At 42.5% G+C, this 19,056-nt stretch overlaps 1 protein-coding gene across 1 annotated transcript in view; it reads right to left on the bottom strand.

Annotated features, from left to right (window-relative positions):
• The window catches only part of GLIS3 (GLIS family zinc finger 3), a 409,424-nt gene extending 391,597 nt beyond the window's left edge, over positions 1-17,827 (bottom strand). Inside the window, exons 1-2 of the mRNA XM_087822681.1 lie at positions 17,365-17,827; positions 3,939-4,425 (exon numbers count right to left, since the gene is read on the bottom strand). Coding sequence (XP_087678807.1) covers positions 3,939-4,326 — 388 coding nt within the window. The 5' untranslated portion in view covers positions 4,327-4,425; positions 17,365-17,827. The remainder of the gene's footprint in view (positions 1-3,938; positions 4,426-17,364) is intronic.
• Between the last annotated feature and the right edge of the window lie 1,229 nt (positions 17,828-19,056).

Below are 19,056 nucleotides of genomic sequence, written 5' to 3'. Positions count from 1 at the left end.
GTAGCAAATGCTAAAAAGTAAAATATAACAATACAAAATAATGTAAGACAAAATCTAACTTTTAAAGAAAGATCAATTCAGGAACAAAGAATGAGTTTTATTTAAAATAAATTATGTATGATTGGCTAATTAAGGGGGAATAGTTGGGTGGGACTCCTGGGAAAGCCCATTAAAGGGGTCTATGTGGGGGGAGTTGTCGCTTTTGTCATTTTTGCCTTTTGTCCTTCCTTCCTCCTTCACCATTCTCAGAAGACAGACTTCATAGCAGGAGCTAGAAAGAGGCAGCTATCGTACAACCAAGAGGGAAAAGACAAAGAGAAGCTCCATGATCTTGGAGCTGACATCCCTGAGCTTCCAACCATTAGCAGCATCACCTACTCTGGCCTACTCTTTGTGTAAACAAAATAAACTCCCGTGACAGAGGTTCCCAAATGTTCTCAGTTCATGGCATTCTTAATGTCTCGGTGACTTTTTCATGGTGCCCCTAGGGCAAAAGGAACACCTAACACTTCTATTTATTAAGTCATTAGGTGTCAACAGCTTAATAGTATTTATGTGCTAACAATTTAGTAGCTGTTTGGAAAAAATAATACACATAATTAAAAATAAAAGTATTTTTATTTCATTGTTAACCACAATTACTAATGAGATTTATGTTCCAATTTTGCCCCCTACTACTTCTCGAGCATTGGAATCAGACTGGATTCCACCACCTTCATCTGCTCCACATTAAGCTGACTGCCCTTCCTAATATGAGTGGGCCTCATCCAATCAGTTGAAGGACTGAATAGAACAAGTCTGACCTTACACCAAGTATGAGAAAATTCTTCCTGAGTGCCTGCCTGTGAACTGGGTCATTAGCTTTTTCCTGCCTTTGGATTCAAACTGAAACATCAGTTCTTCCTGGGTCTCAAGTCTGCTAGCCTTCAGGAAGGAACTACACCATTACCTCTTCTAGTTTCAGGCCCTCAGAATTGGACTACAACTAAACCATCAGCTCTCCAGGGCCTCCAGCTTGCTAACTCATCCTACAGATCTTGGGACTTGTCAGCCTCCATAATCATGTGAGCAAGTATATCTTTCTATATATGTCTCTTTAGAGAGAGTGGGGGGAGGGAGAGAAAAGGAGGGAGAGGGAGAGAATAGAGAGATAAGTAGACAGATAACACATATACTCTGTTGCAGATATGTAGATATACCATCTATTGGTTTTGTTTCTCTCGAGATCCCTAATACACACAGAGTCACAGGTTCTTTGGTACCTACACCTCCGGGTCATGGCATCGTTAATAATCCATGAAAAAGCAACAACAAAGCCAGGGAGAAATGTGACCTTCAAGCTTATCACATCATTCCCAAAGTTAGAACCCTTCCATAGCTCACCAGTGTCCTCAAGATACATCTAACCTCCTTGGTGCATCACTAATGACCCTTCATCTGGCTTCTGCTTATTTCTCTCCAGTCTTATCTCTTAGCACAGTCTTCATCCAATGTGGAACCAGGTGGGAAAGTCCATAAAATGCACAGGATCTCTCCCCTCCAGATTTTGAGTATGCTTTTCTGTCTATCCAAAATAAATTCCAGACAGGCTCCTCAAATGCACACTCACACCCACATACAAACATAGGACATACACGATGCAAGGCTAGCTCATCCTTCGAGTGTCTGCCTAGATGTCTCACTCTCCTCCCGGATCCCCTTATCAAGCACCGGCTGGGAACCCCTCCAAATGCTGCCCTACAACTGTGAGGGTCTCTCTGTCAGAGCCCTAAATGTGTTTTATTTTAACTGTCCACTCATTTGTCTGAATTCAGCTCCTTGAGGGCTATGATTATGTTTTATTGGTTACTGTATCCCCCAAATACTGGCTCACCCATAATATATGTTCAATAATTATTTGTAGAGTAAATGATTAGCTGAGGTTCAAACAGTTCCATATTACCATTTTCAAACAGTTATTGGCTTAGTTTAGAAACTGTCAACCAAGATCTGAAAGGGACACATTTAGCCACTCCTGGCACCATCCAGACCACTGGGGATGCCCTAACCATGCAGACCCAGGACCAACCACCACTGCAAGCTTGGAAGCTGAGCAAGGAGCCAGAAAACTGAAAAGAGAAGAATCAGAAAACTGAAGCCCTTTTTTAAAACCATTATTATAATTATAACCACTGTGGTCACCATCAAAGTAATATGATGGTGATCAGTAAAACTCCTTACTGGCTGGCAATGCTGAAGTTATTTATTCTTTCTAGACCTCAGCTCCCTCATCAGTTGAGCATAAAACTCAAGGCTGTTGTCAGGAATAACTGAGACTAAGTACTGGAAAGCACTTAACAAAGTGCTTGACACAGATGAGTTATAATATAATAAATGCAAGTTATTAACATTATCACCATTATTATTGCCAGTCAGAATTTCAATCACAAGTATATACAAAAGCCAAGCTACAGTTCACTAGTCAAGCATGAGCTGAAATATTTTACTAGACCTCAGTCCCTGAAAATCCAAACACATGAGCTTGACATCAAAGCACTTAGCTTGCTTCACCATGAGCACAGCAACCTGACAATGACTGAGCTATTTTGGATGCAGCCCCCAGGGAAAGTTTTTTCCTATACTTACACTTAATATCAGTAGTTCTAAGAAATAAAACAACCAAACCTACGCCAAAATAAATAGATAACAAAAAAAAAGAAAAAAATCTACATATATATTTAGTGGTGTTGTTTTTTAATCTACTCATTTATACCAACTTCTCCATACACAGAAATACACAGGCACTAAAACAAACAACGTTTTGGTTACTTGCCTGATATAAATCACTACTCGCCATAACTGGGTGAATCATGAGTAAACTTGGTGAATGGCTATGCACAGGCTGCTAGTAATTTTACTTGGTGGTATAAACAATATGAACATTTAAAACTGGATGCTAAAAATAGCTGAGGAATATATAATTGTGCTATTTTATAACAAAGCTATATTCTACACAGGATGCAGACTTTTTCTTTTTCTAGCCCAAACACACATATCATGTGCAATATATTCTCATTATGTAAACATCAGTTTCTAGAGACAGCACGTCATTCAAATAATTTGCTGGTCTCCAACAATTATTCTTTAATTTAAAATATATGATAATTTGGGAGCATTTGAGATCTTGCTTCCCTGCACTTGTCATCAGTTTTGACTCAAATAAACTCTGATAAAAAAAATTTTTTAATTAAATAGATAAAATAAAATATATGGTAATTCAAACATTACTGAATTAAAAGCACATTCTCTCTGAATTTCAAATTAACCAGACTTTCTAGTTCTCCAAAAGCACAAAAATACATCTTTTCATTATTTTCTTCTAGCTTCCTTCTTTCTTGTTACTAGCTATATTAGAAAAAGTATAGGTGCTGCTCTTGAATAATTTTTTATCATTTCTGTCTTAATTCCTCATTTTATAAAATGTCTCTCTTTTTTATGCTTCTCCTTCCAAACACCACCTTTCTGCCTTTCTGCTAGCACCCAACTAACATGATAGTTCCAGCCATCCTGGTCTCTCCTCCATGACCTGCAGGATCTAGTCCTTGGTGAGCCAGGGCAGAGCTTCATATATCAGGAGGGTAGGGTCTTGCTAAACTCTGCCCTTTTCCTTTCACCACTCCCACCATCCTACCTCCCCATTGCTGATCTTTCTGTCTTCCTTTCCACTCTGTTTCACAGTTCAGTTCCATGAAATGTCACACTCCTGTGGCCTCCCAGTCCTCATACACATGTGCATATCCCTCCCTCTTCCCAGGCAAGCTACATATCATTATGAGACCATCAATTCTGACCCTGACATTGAATCGTGTACTTTTCCATAGGATTTTTCTGGGAGAAGAGACTAGGGGGGAAACAAAAGTACTTTCCACTTTTAAAAGATCCCAGAAAGACAATCCTACCTTTCCCAGGATTTGGAGGAAAAAGACTTCCAAACTCCTGCTGCTTTGGCTTTAAAGTGTGTGGCCCTGACATGCCTCCGGCCTGGGTGACCTGGAATAGTGACTTCCCATTGGCGAGCACTTGTCTCCTGGGGCTCAAGGCTGGCAGATGGATGGGGCTCTCAGCCATGTTGCTCTGAGGAACCATCCCTCCTCCTGAGGGCATCTTGAGATGGAGACTGTTAGCAAGGCTTCCAATACCAGGGCTTGGTGTGCTGCCACAGGACGAGGGGCCAGGAGTCCCCGAGTGGGCTCGGATGGGAGGAATGTGCTGGCCACTGACCATCCCAGGCCCCTGTGGGGTTCCTGATATCCGGTGGAGATTCATGCTGCATGACCTTCCATTCATTCTGAAAAAACCTGTGGCCAAGATGGTCAAATATCCAATGGCACTAATGACTCCTTTCAGGCAAAGTCCAATAAGTTATCCATGGTGTGGGTTTTTAGCCTGTTTAAAAAAATAAATGCAGGCATTTTTAAAAGTAAAATGGAAAATAGGTTACAGTGAGTTTTCAACCTGTGTAGCTTTCACCTCAGGAAGAAAAGAAGCACTCTTAGCAAAGGGCCTTTTATGTAGAGCAGGGTCATCAAATACATGGTTCACTGGCAGGCACTCTCCCCTCCTGCATTCATGGTAGACATGGATTATGGATCACCGCATTGTTTTGTTTGCCACTGAGCCCTTCTCAATATAGTGCTCTTGGCAACTACAACCAACCGACTGGTGCCAGCTTGCAAAATGAAACTTAATTTTGCTCCCTAGAGGATCTGTCTGTACTAGTTCACTTCTGCTACAGTGAGTCTTGGAAAACCAAAAGGCATCACCTTTATGAGCTCTAGGGACAATGCTTCATAGGTTCCAGTAAACAAACTAATGGCAGATATGGCCTCTAAATGAGATTAAGAGGACATTAAAACCATCTCTGATTTTCACTCTAAAAGCAAATTTTTCATAGTCCCTAGATTCACAAAAGATAAAAATATGGGACTGAGACTCTTACAAAGTCTTCATACATCCACATACCAAATATTCAGAGTGGCATTAGAGTATTGGTTCCATACTGATTCTGTGTTATGAGGACGAAAATAGAATCATCACCACAATACTTTTGTCTTCTATTAAGATCCTGTGAAATATGCTTTGTGGAAAGTATGAGAAAAGAATAGCCCTTTTAAAGGTATGTTCATCATGCACCCAACATGGTACATCAACCATAGTTCCATGAAGCTTCCATCTGCAATCCCACCACCCCCTTTCTCAAGTAGCAGAGGAGAACCAAAGGTACTGACACGACCACAGAACATCACCATCCATCTGTATGCAATAACGTCATTAGGAAAAATCCTTCTTCCGTGATCAATAGCTCCCCCAAAATGTATGTACAGTTAATGAGGTGACTAAGTACCACCACTCCTAATGAATGAAAACACTGTGACAATCTGTTTTCTTTTATATAACTATGACAGTCATGGAAAGAAGCCAAAGTTGAACAAACAGAGGAAATATGAACTGAATATAAAGCAGTAGTGGCCAAATATCCTCAATTGGATGATTTCTACTTTTTCTGTATGGCCCACTCAATGTCTTAGACAAACATTTCCAACTCACCTCCCAAATGAATGGCTCCATCAATCATCAAGGACAGGATATAAAGAAGGGCAAACTTTTTGTGAAGTTTTTTTTTTTTCTTTTATCATTTTAGAAAATCAAAAATATTTAATTTTCAAGTCAAGCACTCACTGTGCCTTTTGCAAAGTTGACTATGTGTGTCCATATGCTGAAGGACATCAAAAATTACTAACAATATAAAATTTGGAGTGTTGTCTTCATTCCTACCAATTCTCTATTTTATTAAGAATTCTATCAGTCTATCACATTTAATACTGCCATGCCATCTAGTCCTCAGAAGCACTCCTAGGTCTTGTTCTTGCTCTTCCCTTCACTACAGTTCCCAAGAATGGACAAACATATCATTTAAGTTTTTTTTATAGATAATAGGAAATGAACCCTGATATCAGACCAGTTGTGAGATTTTTTTTTACATTGAAAAAATTGCAATGCCTTTTCTGTTTTGTCCATTTAGAAGAATTCAACTGTATTACCAGCTGGCCTATTGATTTATTGGTTGATTGTGGGCAAGAATCATTTAATGTCTCTATGCTTTGCCAGATTATAGTAGCCATCTAGTCTCTACTCATTGATAAAATAGTGTTTTCCGAGCACTCTGAACCCTGCAGAAGAAAGCACTTATTCAGTACCAACCAAAAAGGGGGAAAAAAGGCAAGATAAATACTTTGTATTGGCAATTGGTTAAAAATGAGGAATTATCCAACATGACTGGAAATATGAGTCACTAAGACCATGGTCCAAGTGACAAATGTCTGCAGATTTGCAGACTGTGCCCATTTCCAAGTTTTTAAAAAATAAAGGAGTCATTTTTGGCAGCAAGATCACACACAAGGAAAAATTATCATCAAAAATCTGGATAAAACACAACTAGGTACTTAGCATTAGGCTAGATCATTAATAAGGTTAAGTTTGTGAGAAGTAAAAATAATTAAAACACTGAAAACTTAATTATCAGACACCCATTCCTGCCTGTCAGACTGAATATTTGTTTTATTTTTTATAAACTGTACTCCTGTTTTAAATAGCTTTAGGTTGAAAGTAAAAACAAAACTGTACTTAAATTTTATTACTAAAAAAGTGGCAGCCAGAAAGTAAAGTGATTAATACCATAAAGGGAAACCAATAGGTCAAAGGCATGTGAGCTGAAAAAAAAACAGACTCAAGACAAAAATAAAATAAATTGAATGTGAAAATATGCCTAATGTTTTCACATTAATCATGCCAACAGATTTGTCAAACATTAGATACCAGGCTTTTTTTTAAAATATGTCTTTATTGATTTCAGAGAGAGGAAAAAGAGGGAGAAAGGGAGAAACATCAATGATGAGAGTCATTGATCAGTTGCCTCTTGCACATCCCCCCCCTGGGGATCAAGCCCACAACCTGGGCGTGTGCTCTACAGGGAATCGAACCACAATCTCCTGGTTCATAGGTGGATGTTCAGCCGCTGAGCCAGGCTAGCTGGGCTAGATAATAGAATTTAAAAATCAATTTTAGTCTATTTATATTATAATATTTTATATACTTTTTAGCTAGGCCATATGATCATGTATAATTCTAAGTCCACTTGGTAACAAAAAAGGAATACACTGCTAACTTTTAAGAAAGACACATCCTCATTGAGTCAGAGTGAAAAGGGCACTCAACTAGAAGTCAGGATACCTGAGTTCTACTGGAAAATATCTTCCCTGGACTTACAGGTTTCATCCACAAAATGAGGAAGTTGGTGATAATCATTACAGTCTAGAAATTCTATTCTTCCAGATAATTATCTGGAGGATAATCATTATCCCTTTGAGTTAATTATTCCATTCTTCTTTATCTAAGGAAGATTATAAAAAATGCCCATTTACTATGATCAAGGATAAATATGTAGCTTTTATACCCATGGCACTAAAATCAAGGAAATTGGATAGACATGGAAGCAAAAATACTATCTACCCACTCCATCAACGCAAGAGCTGGTAGGAGGCTCTCATGCCAGCAACGTGCTGAAAGACAACACTTACCTTAAAAAGATGGGTATTAGGATTCAATTTTCCTACACTTCGCCAAAAAGTAAAATCACAAGTAATCAGTATCAAAACCTATCTGGTAGGAGGATTCCATCAGAAGAGCACCCTTCTATTTAAAGACTTAATCAAGTACTCCAGTAGCATTAATTTCTCCTCTGTCCTCCATCCAACTACTCTACCCCAGGGTATGAACAGAAAAAAAGAAGAAAAAGAAAAAAGCAAGGAAAGAATCTTACGTATTGATGCATTTAGATTTTTAATGCCCCACTGGTCCAAACAGTAAAAATATTCATTCATACAGCAGTCAACATGAGTTAATAAATCTTCCCTTTTTGACCACTGTCAAACTCCTGCAAACAGTGGTATAAATTAAGTCAGAGAAAAAAAAAAGGGAAACTAAGGCACAAAACCATTTGATAATTTCACTGGTTTTCTGGGAAACCTGTGACTTGAATCAAAATACAAAAAGCATGTCTCTGTCTTCCAACCAAGGCTCTAGGCACTGTTTCTCATGGATTAAAAGATTAAACAAACAAAAAGCAATGTTAACTCACCCATTGAAGAAAATTCCAAAAACACGAGCTCTGTAATGCCTATTTACAGCCAAAAGCCCTTTCTTAGTAAATATCATTAATAAACTCATCTAGAGTCATAATTCATCTGATGAGCCAGTTAATTATTAATTTTCATACATCATTTCATTTCCTTAGGCTACATTTAGCCTTTGTTACATTTTCCATTCCTTATGCCACAAGCATTTCTTACCCTGCATAGAAAACCTGATAATCAGGCACAAAATACTGGTCAGCAAACGAACTGCACCTGAGCTGACTTCTTATATATATGTCTAAGCCATTTAAAGTAGAGTTTTTACTGATTCTTTTTATTTTTTTCCCTTTGGGCTAATGATTGTGTAATTTCATTAACATTGCCATTTCAACATCGCTGCCTTGATCATTAATAGGCCCATGCTATTCCCACGGGCTTCTCTTGTTACAGTTTTTGTAGCCAGAAGAATATAGAAATGAAAAGCCTATTGATAGATAATATAAGTTATTCTCATGCACGGCTGCCGTGTGAAGCACATTTTGCAATTCAATCAAGGACAGATAAAGCTGAATGTTCTTAGATACCAGGAGTTCATTTTAATAAGCAGAATGTACCTTGTCCTAACACAGGTGACTGACTCCTCAGAAAAGGCTGTATAAACAAAAACCAATCGTGTAAGTCATTTTATTGGCAACAATATAAACACAGCTATATTAGATGTCACCAATAAATCAAAATTATTCTTGTCTGCAATTTTAACAAGAGGAAAGTGTAAACATGAGCCTGTGAAGCTGGAGGATATTATAGAGGAAACGCATTGGATGTGTACAATATCTTTTCTCTAAATTGAAAGAGAGGGTGCTATATTATCGCAAAGTAACCCATGACAAACTATAGTTGATCGTTTCTGTGGTTTCACAACTTTATTCGATGAAACCGACAGATTCAGTCTTCAGAACAGAAGTTACACAGAAATAGGGCTGGGATAATTCCACATTATTGGGGTGTGCAGCAAAAACTTAGGGAGGTTACACCTGATAACTAGTACACATAGACCATATAGACATCTGGACATTCCCAAGGTCTAATGTTGGTGATTCTAAAACTATTAACATGTTTATTTTGAATAGTAAGATGTACAGACATTGCTCAAGCAACATAATTACTAATAAGCTAAAATCAAAAAGAGAAAGGACTTTTTCTAAAGCAGGCTCAGCTCTGAGTTATACCAATTTAAAATGTGCAAAAAAATTAGTGTTCCCTTCAGAGATTCAAGACCATTCTTTCAAAGACCACTTGAAAAGATAATATAATGAACATTACAGATCCCACCCAACAGAAGCCCTGACCTTGTTTACAATCTGTGGATTCCAACCCTTAGCTATCTAATTAGGGATACATACACTTTAACTTTTTAAAAATTTTATATTTCATAAAACTTTCTCAAAAATGAAAATAATATTCCCTAAATTTATAGAGTAAAATATCTGGCAGTGCCCTTTTAAATTAGTAGCTATGTTATTCAAAATACAGTTAGTAAATATGGACAGGACACAGAGGTAAGGAAAGGCAGGAGGGGAAAGGGGGACAGAAAGAATGGGCGAGGAGCAGAGGGGAAGAGAAGGGGGAAAGGAATGACCAAGGCCAGCGCAGGAATTAGTCTCTAGTCAGTCAATTCTAACTTAAAAATCAGAAGCAGGACTGAGAACCTCACACACAACGCTAATAATTTTGGAATTCTAGAAGAAATTCAGAACTTTCAGGAAAATACTGCTGGAGGGCGACATTAAAAGTTCAGTAACCCCTCTTAGACTCCACTTTCCACACTTCAGTACATCTATGCGACTCTCATATCCCCCAAGCTCACTCAGTGTCACTACTTTTAGTAATTACCTACAAGCATTTCACTTACTTTGCCTCAGTCATTAACTCATCAATGAGTACAGAAAGTTCTAGAAAACTGTGGCCTTACCAAAAATAACAAGGGAGAGGGGGATTTCCCTGGTCAACTGTAAGAAATCACACATAATGAAAATGTCTTAGAACCAAAAATATTTTTAAGACAAACGCAGATAGGCCCTGGCTGTGTAATGCAGCTGGTTGGGTCATCGACCCCACACACCAAGGTTGCGGGTTCGGCTCCCCGGTCAGGTAACACAACCTACGAAATGTCCAAGTTGAATATGGACCACAAGTTCCTAGATCTATGTTTAACAAAGTATTCTCTCTAAAGTAATGTTTTTCAAAATTGTTGCAATCTATTGGTGGGTCCTGAAATGAATTATTCAATGGTGAAAGAATTTATTAATTAAATAGGACTGGAATAAAATACAAGCTATCAATGTGAATCAAATGTATTCATTTTTAATATTACTGTTTTACTTCGCTTATTGGTGGGCATACCTATATGCAGATTGTGCAATACAGTCAAAAAGGCATAAAAGCCAGTTATACAAGCATTTGGAGAATGCCTGCCCAGGTTCCTATCGAGAACAGCTGCTGATATAGACATAGTTGAACAGCCAAAGTAAAACAAATACCAAAATATAGCTGTAATGAAGAAAAGCCCTAAATGTTTGACATTTTTAGCTTTCTGAAAAATAAGGTTTAAATAATATAAGGCCACACTCCTACCACTGTTATCTTTCCCTTTGCCTTTTACATAGTATACATGTCAGTTGTGTTCTATGAATATTACTTAATCAACTGAACAACAGAATCAAGATCAAAATGACTGACAATTTCAGATCTTCCCCGTTGCAGAAGACAGAGGACTCTTCCTGGAATAAAACTTCTCTTACAATGCTACAGGGGGAAAAGTTTAAATTAGCACATAACTGCCTTTAAGAACTGAGTTTTCAAAAATGTGTTCTCAATATGAGTTAACCATCAGATACTATGAAGAGGAATTTGAAATGGAAAAATGAACACATTCCCTATGATGTCACTGCTGAATTAATTACCTGAATTGCAAAGAGTGAACACCACATGGCCATGGTTTGAGACACAAAGGCTTCTTTAGAAATATAAAAGAAAAGTAACTGGCTGGAGGTTTTTCTTTAAAAATAAGTAAGTAAACCCATCCTCACACAAGGAGATACACAGGTAGCAAAATATGGCAAATGAAAAGCACACTCTTTGTCATTTAGTTTGTATAAATAACTACTCAGCCCATGTGAATAGCTATTTGCAAAGCTAAAAATTACAATCCTCTCAAAAGGCTAATAAACAGCTACCTAGGAAAGATTCTAAAAATAAATTGAATTTATCACTCATTAAAGCAAATATCCAAGTATAATAAAGTATCCCTATCATATGTGTAACTGTGTGATGTCTTTCCTTTAGTGTAATTGGTTATTGCTAAAAAGTGACCAATGTAACTATTTTTAGCTATTGGTATACAGAAGTTTTATACAAGTTAAATAGTGTTCAGTGACATCACTGAAGAAGTATGAATGTCCACAACAATGACTAGGCCCTTAACCAACATGACAACATATTTATTAAAAAAAAAAAAAAAAAAAAAACCCTACATGAATGACTCAGTCAAGTTACAGACAGAAGTGGAATCTATTGGTCATGCTGGAAAGGTTGGGAAAACATTAATCCATTTCTTCACACACAAGAATAACAAGAATTCATATGCAGCCCTGGCATCTGCTTAGCTTCTTGTGTACAGTACTCAGCAGGCCTAGAAATGAAACTTCATAGGTCTGTCTCAGAACTTCAGGAACAACTGATATATAGAAAGTCTGATCCCTTTATCAAGGAGCCTGGGTCAGGGTCTGACTTGATGCTGTAACTCTTTGTGCCCACCTGCAGTTAGGCAAGACTTACTGTACCTGAGGGAATGTGTCATTGTTCCTGTCCTTGGCCTTGAAGAGATCACATCAGACAAAAATGATCCCACCAGCTTTCTTCATTTCAAGTCTGCTCTCAACTACTTAGCGCCTTCTTGATTCCAGTTTTACAAATTCCCTGATTTTGTTCCCAAAGTGAAACATGGTTGGATCTTTATTTCTGTTCATCCTACAATTGTCTTAGAGTCCACCTAAGTGGTCTTTCCCCCCACTTTTGCCCTCTTTTTACCCCAAATCTAGATCCTTACCCTCTATACCCACACCAAATACTCACCTTAGGCCTGGCTTCCCCGATCCTCTCTTAATCTGTCTTAATATGTCTCTGATCTGTAAAATGGTGAGAATTGCACTATTGTACCTAATTCATAGCACTACATACTATTTTTTTTAATGTATCTTTATTGATTTCAGAGAGAGGAAGGAAGAAAGAGTGAGAGAGTTGAAACATCAATGATTAGAGAGTCGTCATTGATCAGCTGCAAGCCCACAACCCGGGCATGTGCCCTGACCAGGAATCGACCCTCGATCTCCTGGATCCTAGGTTGATGCTCAACCACTGAGCCACGCCCAGCCGGGCTACCTGCTATTAAATGACATAATACATGTGACTTGCTTGGCACAGTGCCTGCATAGAAGGACCCAATACATGTTAACTGTTTTACTCTACATACCTCTCTTAACATTCATAACTTTCTACATAGCCTTATAGTTATTTGCCTGTGTTTTATTTTCCTGTCTAAATTCTAAATTCATTAAGGCTTTAGTGCTATGTGTAATTTATCTTTGAACATTCACCAACTGATATATATACATAGTTTTATATTATACCTACCTATTTATATTTTTCACGCTACATGTTAACATACATATAGATTTTTCATACTACATTTATACGTTCACATATTTATTTTATACTATACTGAAAAGATTACATAGATAAAATATGTAAATATCTATTTATATCTCTGTATTCTATATTTACCCTTTATTGCCTGAACACAGGATAAGTAAGGGATGACCACACAATCATGAATCCTGTGCTCTGTGTCTTGTGGAATCAGTTTAACTACAGTTGCGTATTTCCTAGTCTATTCCTCCTAATCTATTCCTTTCCCTGTCAGGAAAGAGCTGCATAAAAACTCTATTCCGCTCTTCTGAGCATGTGCATTACTCTTGCTTTTGCTTTGGCATACTCATGAACAATGAAAAATCCTAGCTAAAAGCCACAAAACCAATATCATTTCACTACTGAGACCAGGGACTTCTTTTGCCGTGGGGGCTGTCAGTCCTAACAGAGGCACTGCCAGATGCACTTTGGGTTGTCATGGTGGAAGCTGCTCCTCGGCATTGTCCTTGCTCACCCTAAGCTGGCTACACACTATATGTTTCACTCATGTTATATATACATAGACTGTTCAGTCTCCCTAATCAGACCATCATTAGTACAGAAAATAGGACTTCTGTTTTATTAGTGTCCAAATTACCCGACTAAAAGGTTGTTATGTCAGAGAAAGAAGCCAGACCCAAGAATGCATGCTGAGTTATCCTGTTTACATAAGGCATTTTAAAAACAGGTAAAATTAATATACCTGTTAGAAGTTAAGGCAGTGGTTACTCTGGGAGGAACACTGTGACTGAAAGGAACTAATAAAAAAAACATTTCTGGGTGTTGGTAATGTTCTATTTCCTGACCTGGATGCTAGTTACTTAGTTGTGTTCAGCTTGTGAAAATTCATCAAGCTCAAGATATACGTGCTTTTCTGTATCGATATTTTATTTTACTTCAATAAAAAAAAACCTGGGTTTTGTGTCAATTCTGTCTGAAGTAAATGGGAAACTAGGAAAACTTGGAACTTGGGCGTCTTTTAACCAAACTTCATTTTAGTGTCATTTTAAAGACTTTGTTATATGTCTCAACCTCCTGGGATGAAGAAGGCAGCACACTTTTGTTGCACAGATTTCCTGTGTGCCATTTATTTATTTTTTAATTTTATTTTCAGTCCTGATTGAGTTGATCAGCCAATCAAACTTGTGAAAAGTTAGAGTTAAGTCCTGTATGTCTACCTTCGTTATAATACCCTCTACATAAAAGTATTCCAGAAACACAGAAATTGACTTCACCAGGAAAGAGAATGTGCCCATGGTGCCACTTTCTGAATTATCTCCTTCAAGAGGCTCTTCTTGTATATTATGAAAGAATTATAAATTAACATTCCAGAGATCAATAACTACAAGATGAGAGGGACAACAGTGGAAAGAATGTCCTCAGATTTAATTTACTAGCAGGAAAGAACACTCGGAGAAAAAAGACTGAGAACACTGAGCGTGCTTCTAAAAGGACCGAAAGACCACTTGCTGCCACATAAATGAAGGCGGGACTGGTACAAAACATTTATTTGCTATTATTTAACCTCCCACCCTGACTATTTTTGGCCCAATAGGAATTGCACCCACTAGGTGGATCCTGGAGTCCATCCAAAAAAAAAAGTTTGCTTTTCCTATTTAAAATAAGGATCATTCCTCCCAAGTAACCCCACGGACCCCAGTATTCCATCACTTAGAAAATGATTACTATTAAGAAACCTGGCTTTAATCAGGGGTCAAAGGAAAGATGCTCCCTCAAAAGCACCAATCAGATCTAACTACTCATACTCAAGGATTGCTGAGTCCTCTGAGCAACAAAGAAAAGGGATTCAACTACCAAGAGGCATTTTGAAAGTAACTGGAAAAGAAATGGCCCCCACTCTTCCTTTCAAAGGTAGTGTTAGGGCGAATCGGGGTGCACAGACAATTAGTGAGAACATGTAACAACTGCCATGCATTTAAAAGCAATCCTTACACTTCAGCATGTTCCCAGTTGCCAAAAGAGCACGATTTCACACACTCCTGTCTCTAAGAGGGTTCAAACTTCCCCCCAGCAACCTTCACTGCAGCCTTTTTCTGCAATCCTTGCAGGCTGCACCTGTTTCACAGGTCACCACTGGAAGCAAACCTGGCGAGGGGAGGGCAGGGCAGGGCAGGGAGATTTAAAGTCACACGGATCACTTTTATACCAGAAAAAGTTTTCCAGGTTAGTGTAAAAAGGGAGGTCTAGTGGGGAACGCGACAGAAGGGGAAACAGACGTCTGGCTAACACCCAAGGCAGAAATCATGATTCATCAAGGCTTTCAGAGGGGACAGGAGACTGCATTTGTCTCGAGTTCACCTTCAGGCCAATAAAACGCTTCGAACTGAGACTGGGAAATTTTAGTGTTTGTCCTGTGTCTGTGACAACTGACTGCCAGGCCTTGGGCAAAACCCCGCAAAGTCTCTGGGTCTCGGTTTCCCCAACAGCTGGTGGTCGCTGAGCAAGGTCCCATCTAGCTCCCGCAGTCTACGCGGGACTGGAGCCTTTCCGTGCCCACCGCCTGAAGGGAACTGGCCCACTGGGGGGAGCTGCAGGACACCCCTCTCCTCACGAACTCCCGGCCCACGGGCCCAAAGTCTGGGAGATGCTGGGTCCTGAAGTAGGTGGGGAGAGGGCTCCGAGCCCTCCCGTCTGTAGTAGGGGGCAGCGATCGCGCGGCCAGTCCCTATGGACGCTGCACCCCGATTTCGGAAGTACCCCCCACACCTCCACCCCCTGCCCCCGGTTTAGATGCTCCAGGGATGAGGGCCGACGTATTCTGGGAAACCTGGGGGGAAGTGGGGACTGGTAGGAACGCAGAGCAGAGGTGCGGGGGCCTCTCTTCCAGGAGGAGAGCTGGAGAGGTCCGGAGAGGTACCGGGGACCTGCCAGGCGAGGGAGGGGCTCGTGGGGCAGGGCAGGAGAAGGGCAGCCCTTCTCGGGTCCCGATCCCCCTAGCTTGGCCCTCGAGGGTCCGAGGCCCGCACCCCAGGCTCTCAGGCTCTGAGCGAGGGGCGTGTCCGGGAGCGGAGGCGACGCGGCCCGGCGCGGGCGCGGGGCGCGCGGATGAGACCGGTCAGTCCCCGGCCGCCTCGGCCCCAGACCCTGCGCCCCGGTCCGCCAGCGAGCTCAGCAGGACAACACAAACGCGTGCGGGCTTCCTGTTGTGCAACCCAGGCCCGAGCGAGTCGGGACCGAAAGGGCGCCGCCGCCGGCCCGGCGCGGGGAGCCCGCGCGCGGGGACCCGCAGACCGCCCGGCGCGGAGCCGGCCCGGGGCGAGCCGCGCGCCCCTCCCGCCCGCCCGCCGCTCCCGCGCCCTCGGGGCTCCTTTCACTTCTCGCCTCCCAGCCACCCCCAGCGAGTCCAGGGCGCGACCCGAGAAGCCAGCAACGACCTTTCCCAAAGTGTCTCCCTCCGGGTACCTAATTGAATCATCCATAGGATGACAAATCTGTCAGGGCCAAGTTTTCCAGACACTGGGTGACTTGTCAGCTCCAGTGAGTAACTTGGAAGTGTCGCTGGGGGCAAGGTGTGTGTCTCGGAGGGCGCCGGCTGCTCACTCAGGCTTTCCAGAGAGCAGCTCGGCCGACTTCAAAACACACACAGGGTCACTTACAGGGGCCGGAGCCATGCGCGGGACAAAGTCCCTGAAACTGAGACATTTTCCAAACAGTGCTGACATTTCGTCGGGCCCCATAAAAATGTAAACGCGAGGTGACGAAGCCGGTGGGGAGCGCGCGCGTCTGGCTGTGCCGGCGCTTTCTGCGGCGCGGGCGGCCGCAGCTGTGACCGCGAGGACGTGGGTCGCCCGACCGTCCCCGCGACGAGCTAACGTGCCTCCGACCCAAGGACCTCCCGGAGCCACGGGAATATCGGCTTGAGCGAGACACAAGCGTGGAAAACCGCCTTCGTGGAGCCCCACAAACACGTGGAACTGGAAGAGACACCTACAGCCCCGTGTGCGCGCGGGAGAGACCTCCCGTCACCCCATCAGTTCCCACTTTTCTTAAGTTTCCCCTCGGCGAGGACTCCTGGGTGGCGTGCGCAGCCATGCCCGTGCGTCCTGCGGCTCGCCCTGACTCGGTAGCCCCTCTCGCCCCTGAGGTTTAAAAGAAAGAAAAAAAAGTCAAAAACTCTTCCCTAATTAGAGAAACTTTTAAGACCTTGTTGATTCCCTTTCCGTTCTCTACACTGGACACTCTTGGGTAACTGACAAGAAGAGCACAGCTTGGTTCCTCATCGATTCCTATCTATCTCAGTAAACAGATCTTTCAGAGGATCTGGGGGTGGGGGGAGCGTATCCCGACCCCGCGCGAACGCCCCCAGCTCGGCGTGGAACAGTTTCCAATCCTAGTTTGTGTCTGAGCGTAACTCCCCCACACTCTCCAGCGGCCGGTTTCTTCCTGTCTCTCGCCCGCGAGCAAAGTTCCTATGGCATCCACTTACCAGGTAACCGGGATTTCCACAACAAAGCCGGTGCGCGGGTCCCTTCCCCCGGCCAGCCTGCGCGGGTGACAGCCGGCGGGCAGCCGGCGACGGCGAGGAGACACTTGGGGCTCCAGCCCTTCAGCGCGCTCCACGGGCTCTGCCTCCTTCTGAAATGAAAACTCCCATCCAAGCCCGGGGACGGAGCGCGGAAACCCGGCCCAAGTGCCCCGTGTGCGCGCGCGTGTGCGAGGGCAGCCGCGGCGGGGGGAGGGGGAGGCAGAAGGGGGGTGGCCGGACCCTCGGCATCAGCTCATTCTCCCCCCCACACACGCACGCACACACACACGCCCCCCCACACACGCAAAGAGTGTTTTTAAAAAGTTGAGTTTCGACTTTGTGCCTCGCCTGTCCTGCTCATCCTCGCCCTGGGCCGGGGGATGCGCCTGGGGGCGGCCCGGGGTACTGGCTAATGGGTTTCGGCGGGCTCCGTGGGGGAAGTGCCGGTGCGAGCCTGGACGGCCGCGGGCAGCCCGGGGAGGGGCGGCGCCGGTGCCCGTGCGCGCCGCGCTCTGGGCCGCCCGGGCGGCGCAGTGTGGACGCGGCCGCGGGGAGAGGAGAAGGGGGAGGGCGGGAGGCGGCCCTGCGAGGCGTGTGGATGTTAGTGCGGCTGCGAGGGCCGGCCCGCAGCCAGCTGCTTCCTGCGTGCGAGCGCCCGCGGGGGAGGGGGGCGGGCTCCCTGGTCACCCCGCTAGCCAATTCCGAGGCCCAGCTCGTGCCTCCCTCTCCACGCGCTCGCACACACACTCCCAACCGTGCGCCAAGGGCCCGGGAACTCCAGAGCCTGGTAACAGCGGCCGGGAGACGCTTTGCCGCCTTCTTGGGCCTTATTTGTTGAACTGGATTTTTTTTTTCTTTAATGTGAAAGAAAAGTCAGCCTTTAGACAGGATTTGATGCCCAATCTTAAAAAAAGAAGAAAAACAAGAGAAGATGAAAACCCGGTAATAAAGAGTAGAGAGTAAAAACGAAGACGTTAAAAATGGCAAAAGTGCCTTTCTAATACCCAGGATTGGATGCACATAACTTTGGAAATGGATAGGTGAAGCACAGAGGGTGCTTTTGGCATCTTTTAAAAATAAGGTATGGGCAGAGAGAGGAAGGTGATGGTGGAAGTGTCGTCACAAGGACGCAAAATTCTAAACAAGCTGTTAGGAATGGAGGCACATTCCCTGTATATGTTTTTATCTGTTAGCAGCACTTTCTCCTTAAGAATGAAGCTGTGACCCATAGCCCTTCTGCTTGGCTTGATCAGAGCCCTGAAGAGGTTGGCCAACCGTCAATGGTATTGCCACAGATGCACAGACTTCCGTCTTGGGAATCAATGTATATAAAGTACACATATAAAGCACAACGTATACAAAAATAAGTATCCTTCTGAGGCCTTTCTGCAATGAGAGTATTACACACTCTCCTGAATGAGGGTATCTCAAGACACAATTTCACCAGGCCTTTTATTCTATTCTAGGGCTCTCGTTCAAATATAAATGAGTGTTCAGGTAGTAGATGCTATGATCAAAATAGAAACCCTCAAGTTACACAAGTGACCCACTCCAGAAAAGCAAATAAGAAATATTGACAATTTTCATTTATCTTATTTCAGAAAGAATATTATTAGAATTGGTCTGTATCCATGATATTGACCCCAAAAAGGC

Source organism: Miniopterus natalensis, chromosome 12, assembly GCF_054644295.1.
Source record: "Miniopterus natalensis isolate mMinNat1 chromosome 12, mMinNat1.hap1, whole genome shotgun sequence".
In the NCBI taxonomy this organism is placed as follows: Eukaryota; Metazoa; Chordata; class Mammalia; order Chiroptera; family Miniopteridae; genus Miniopterus; species Miniopterus natalensis.
This window is presented reverse-complemented; position numbering and strand designations above follow the sequence as displayed.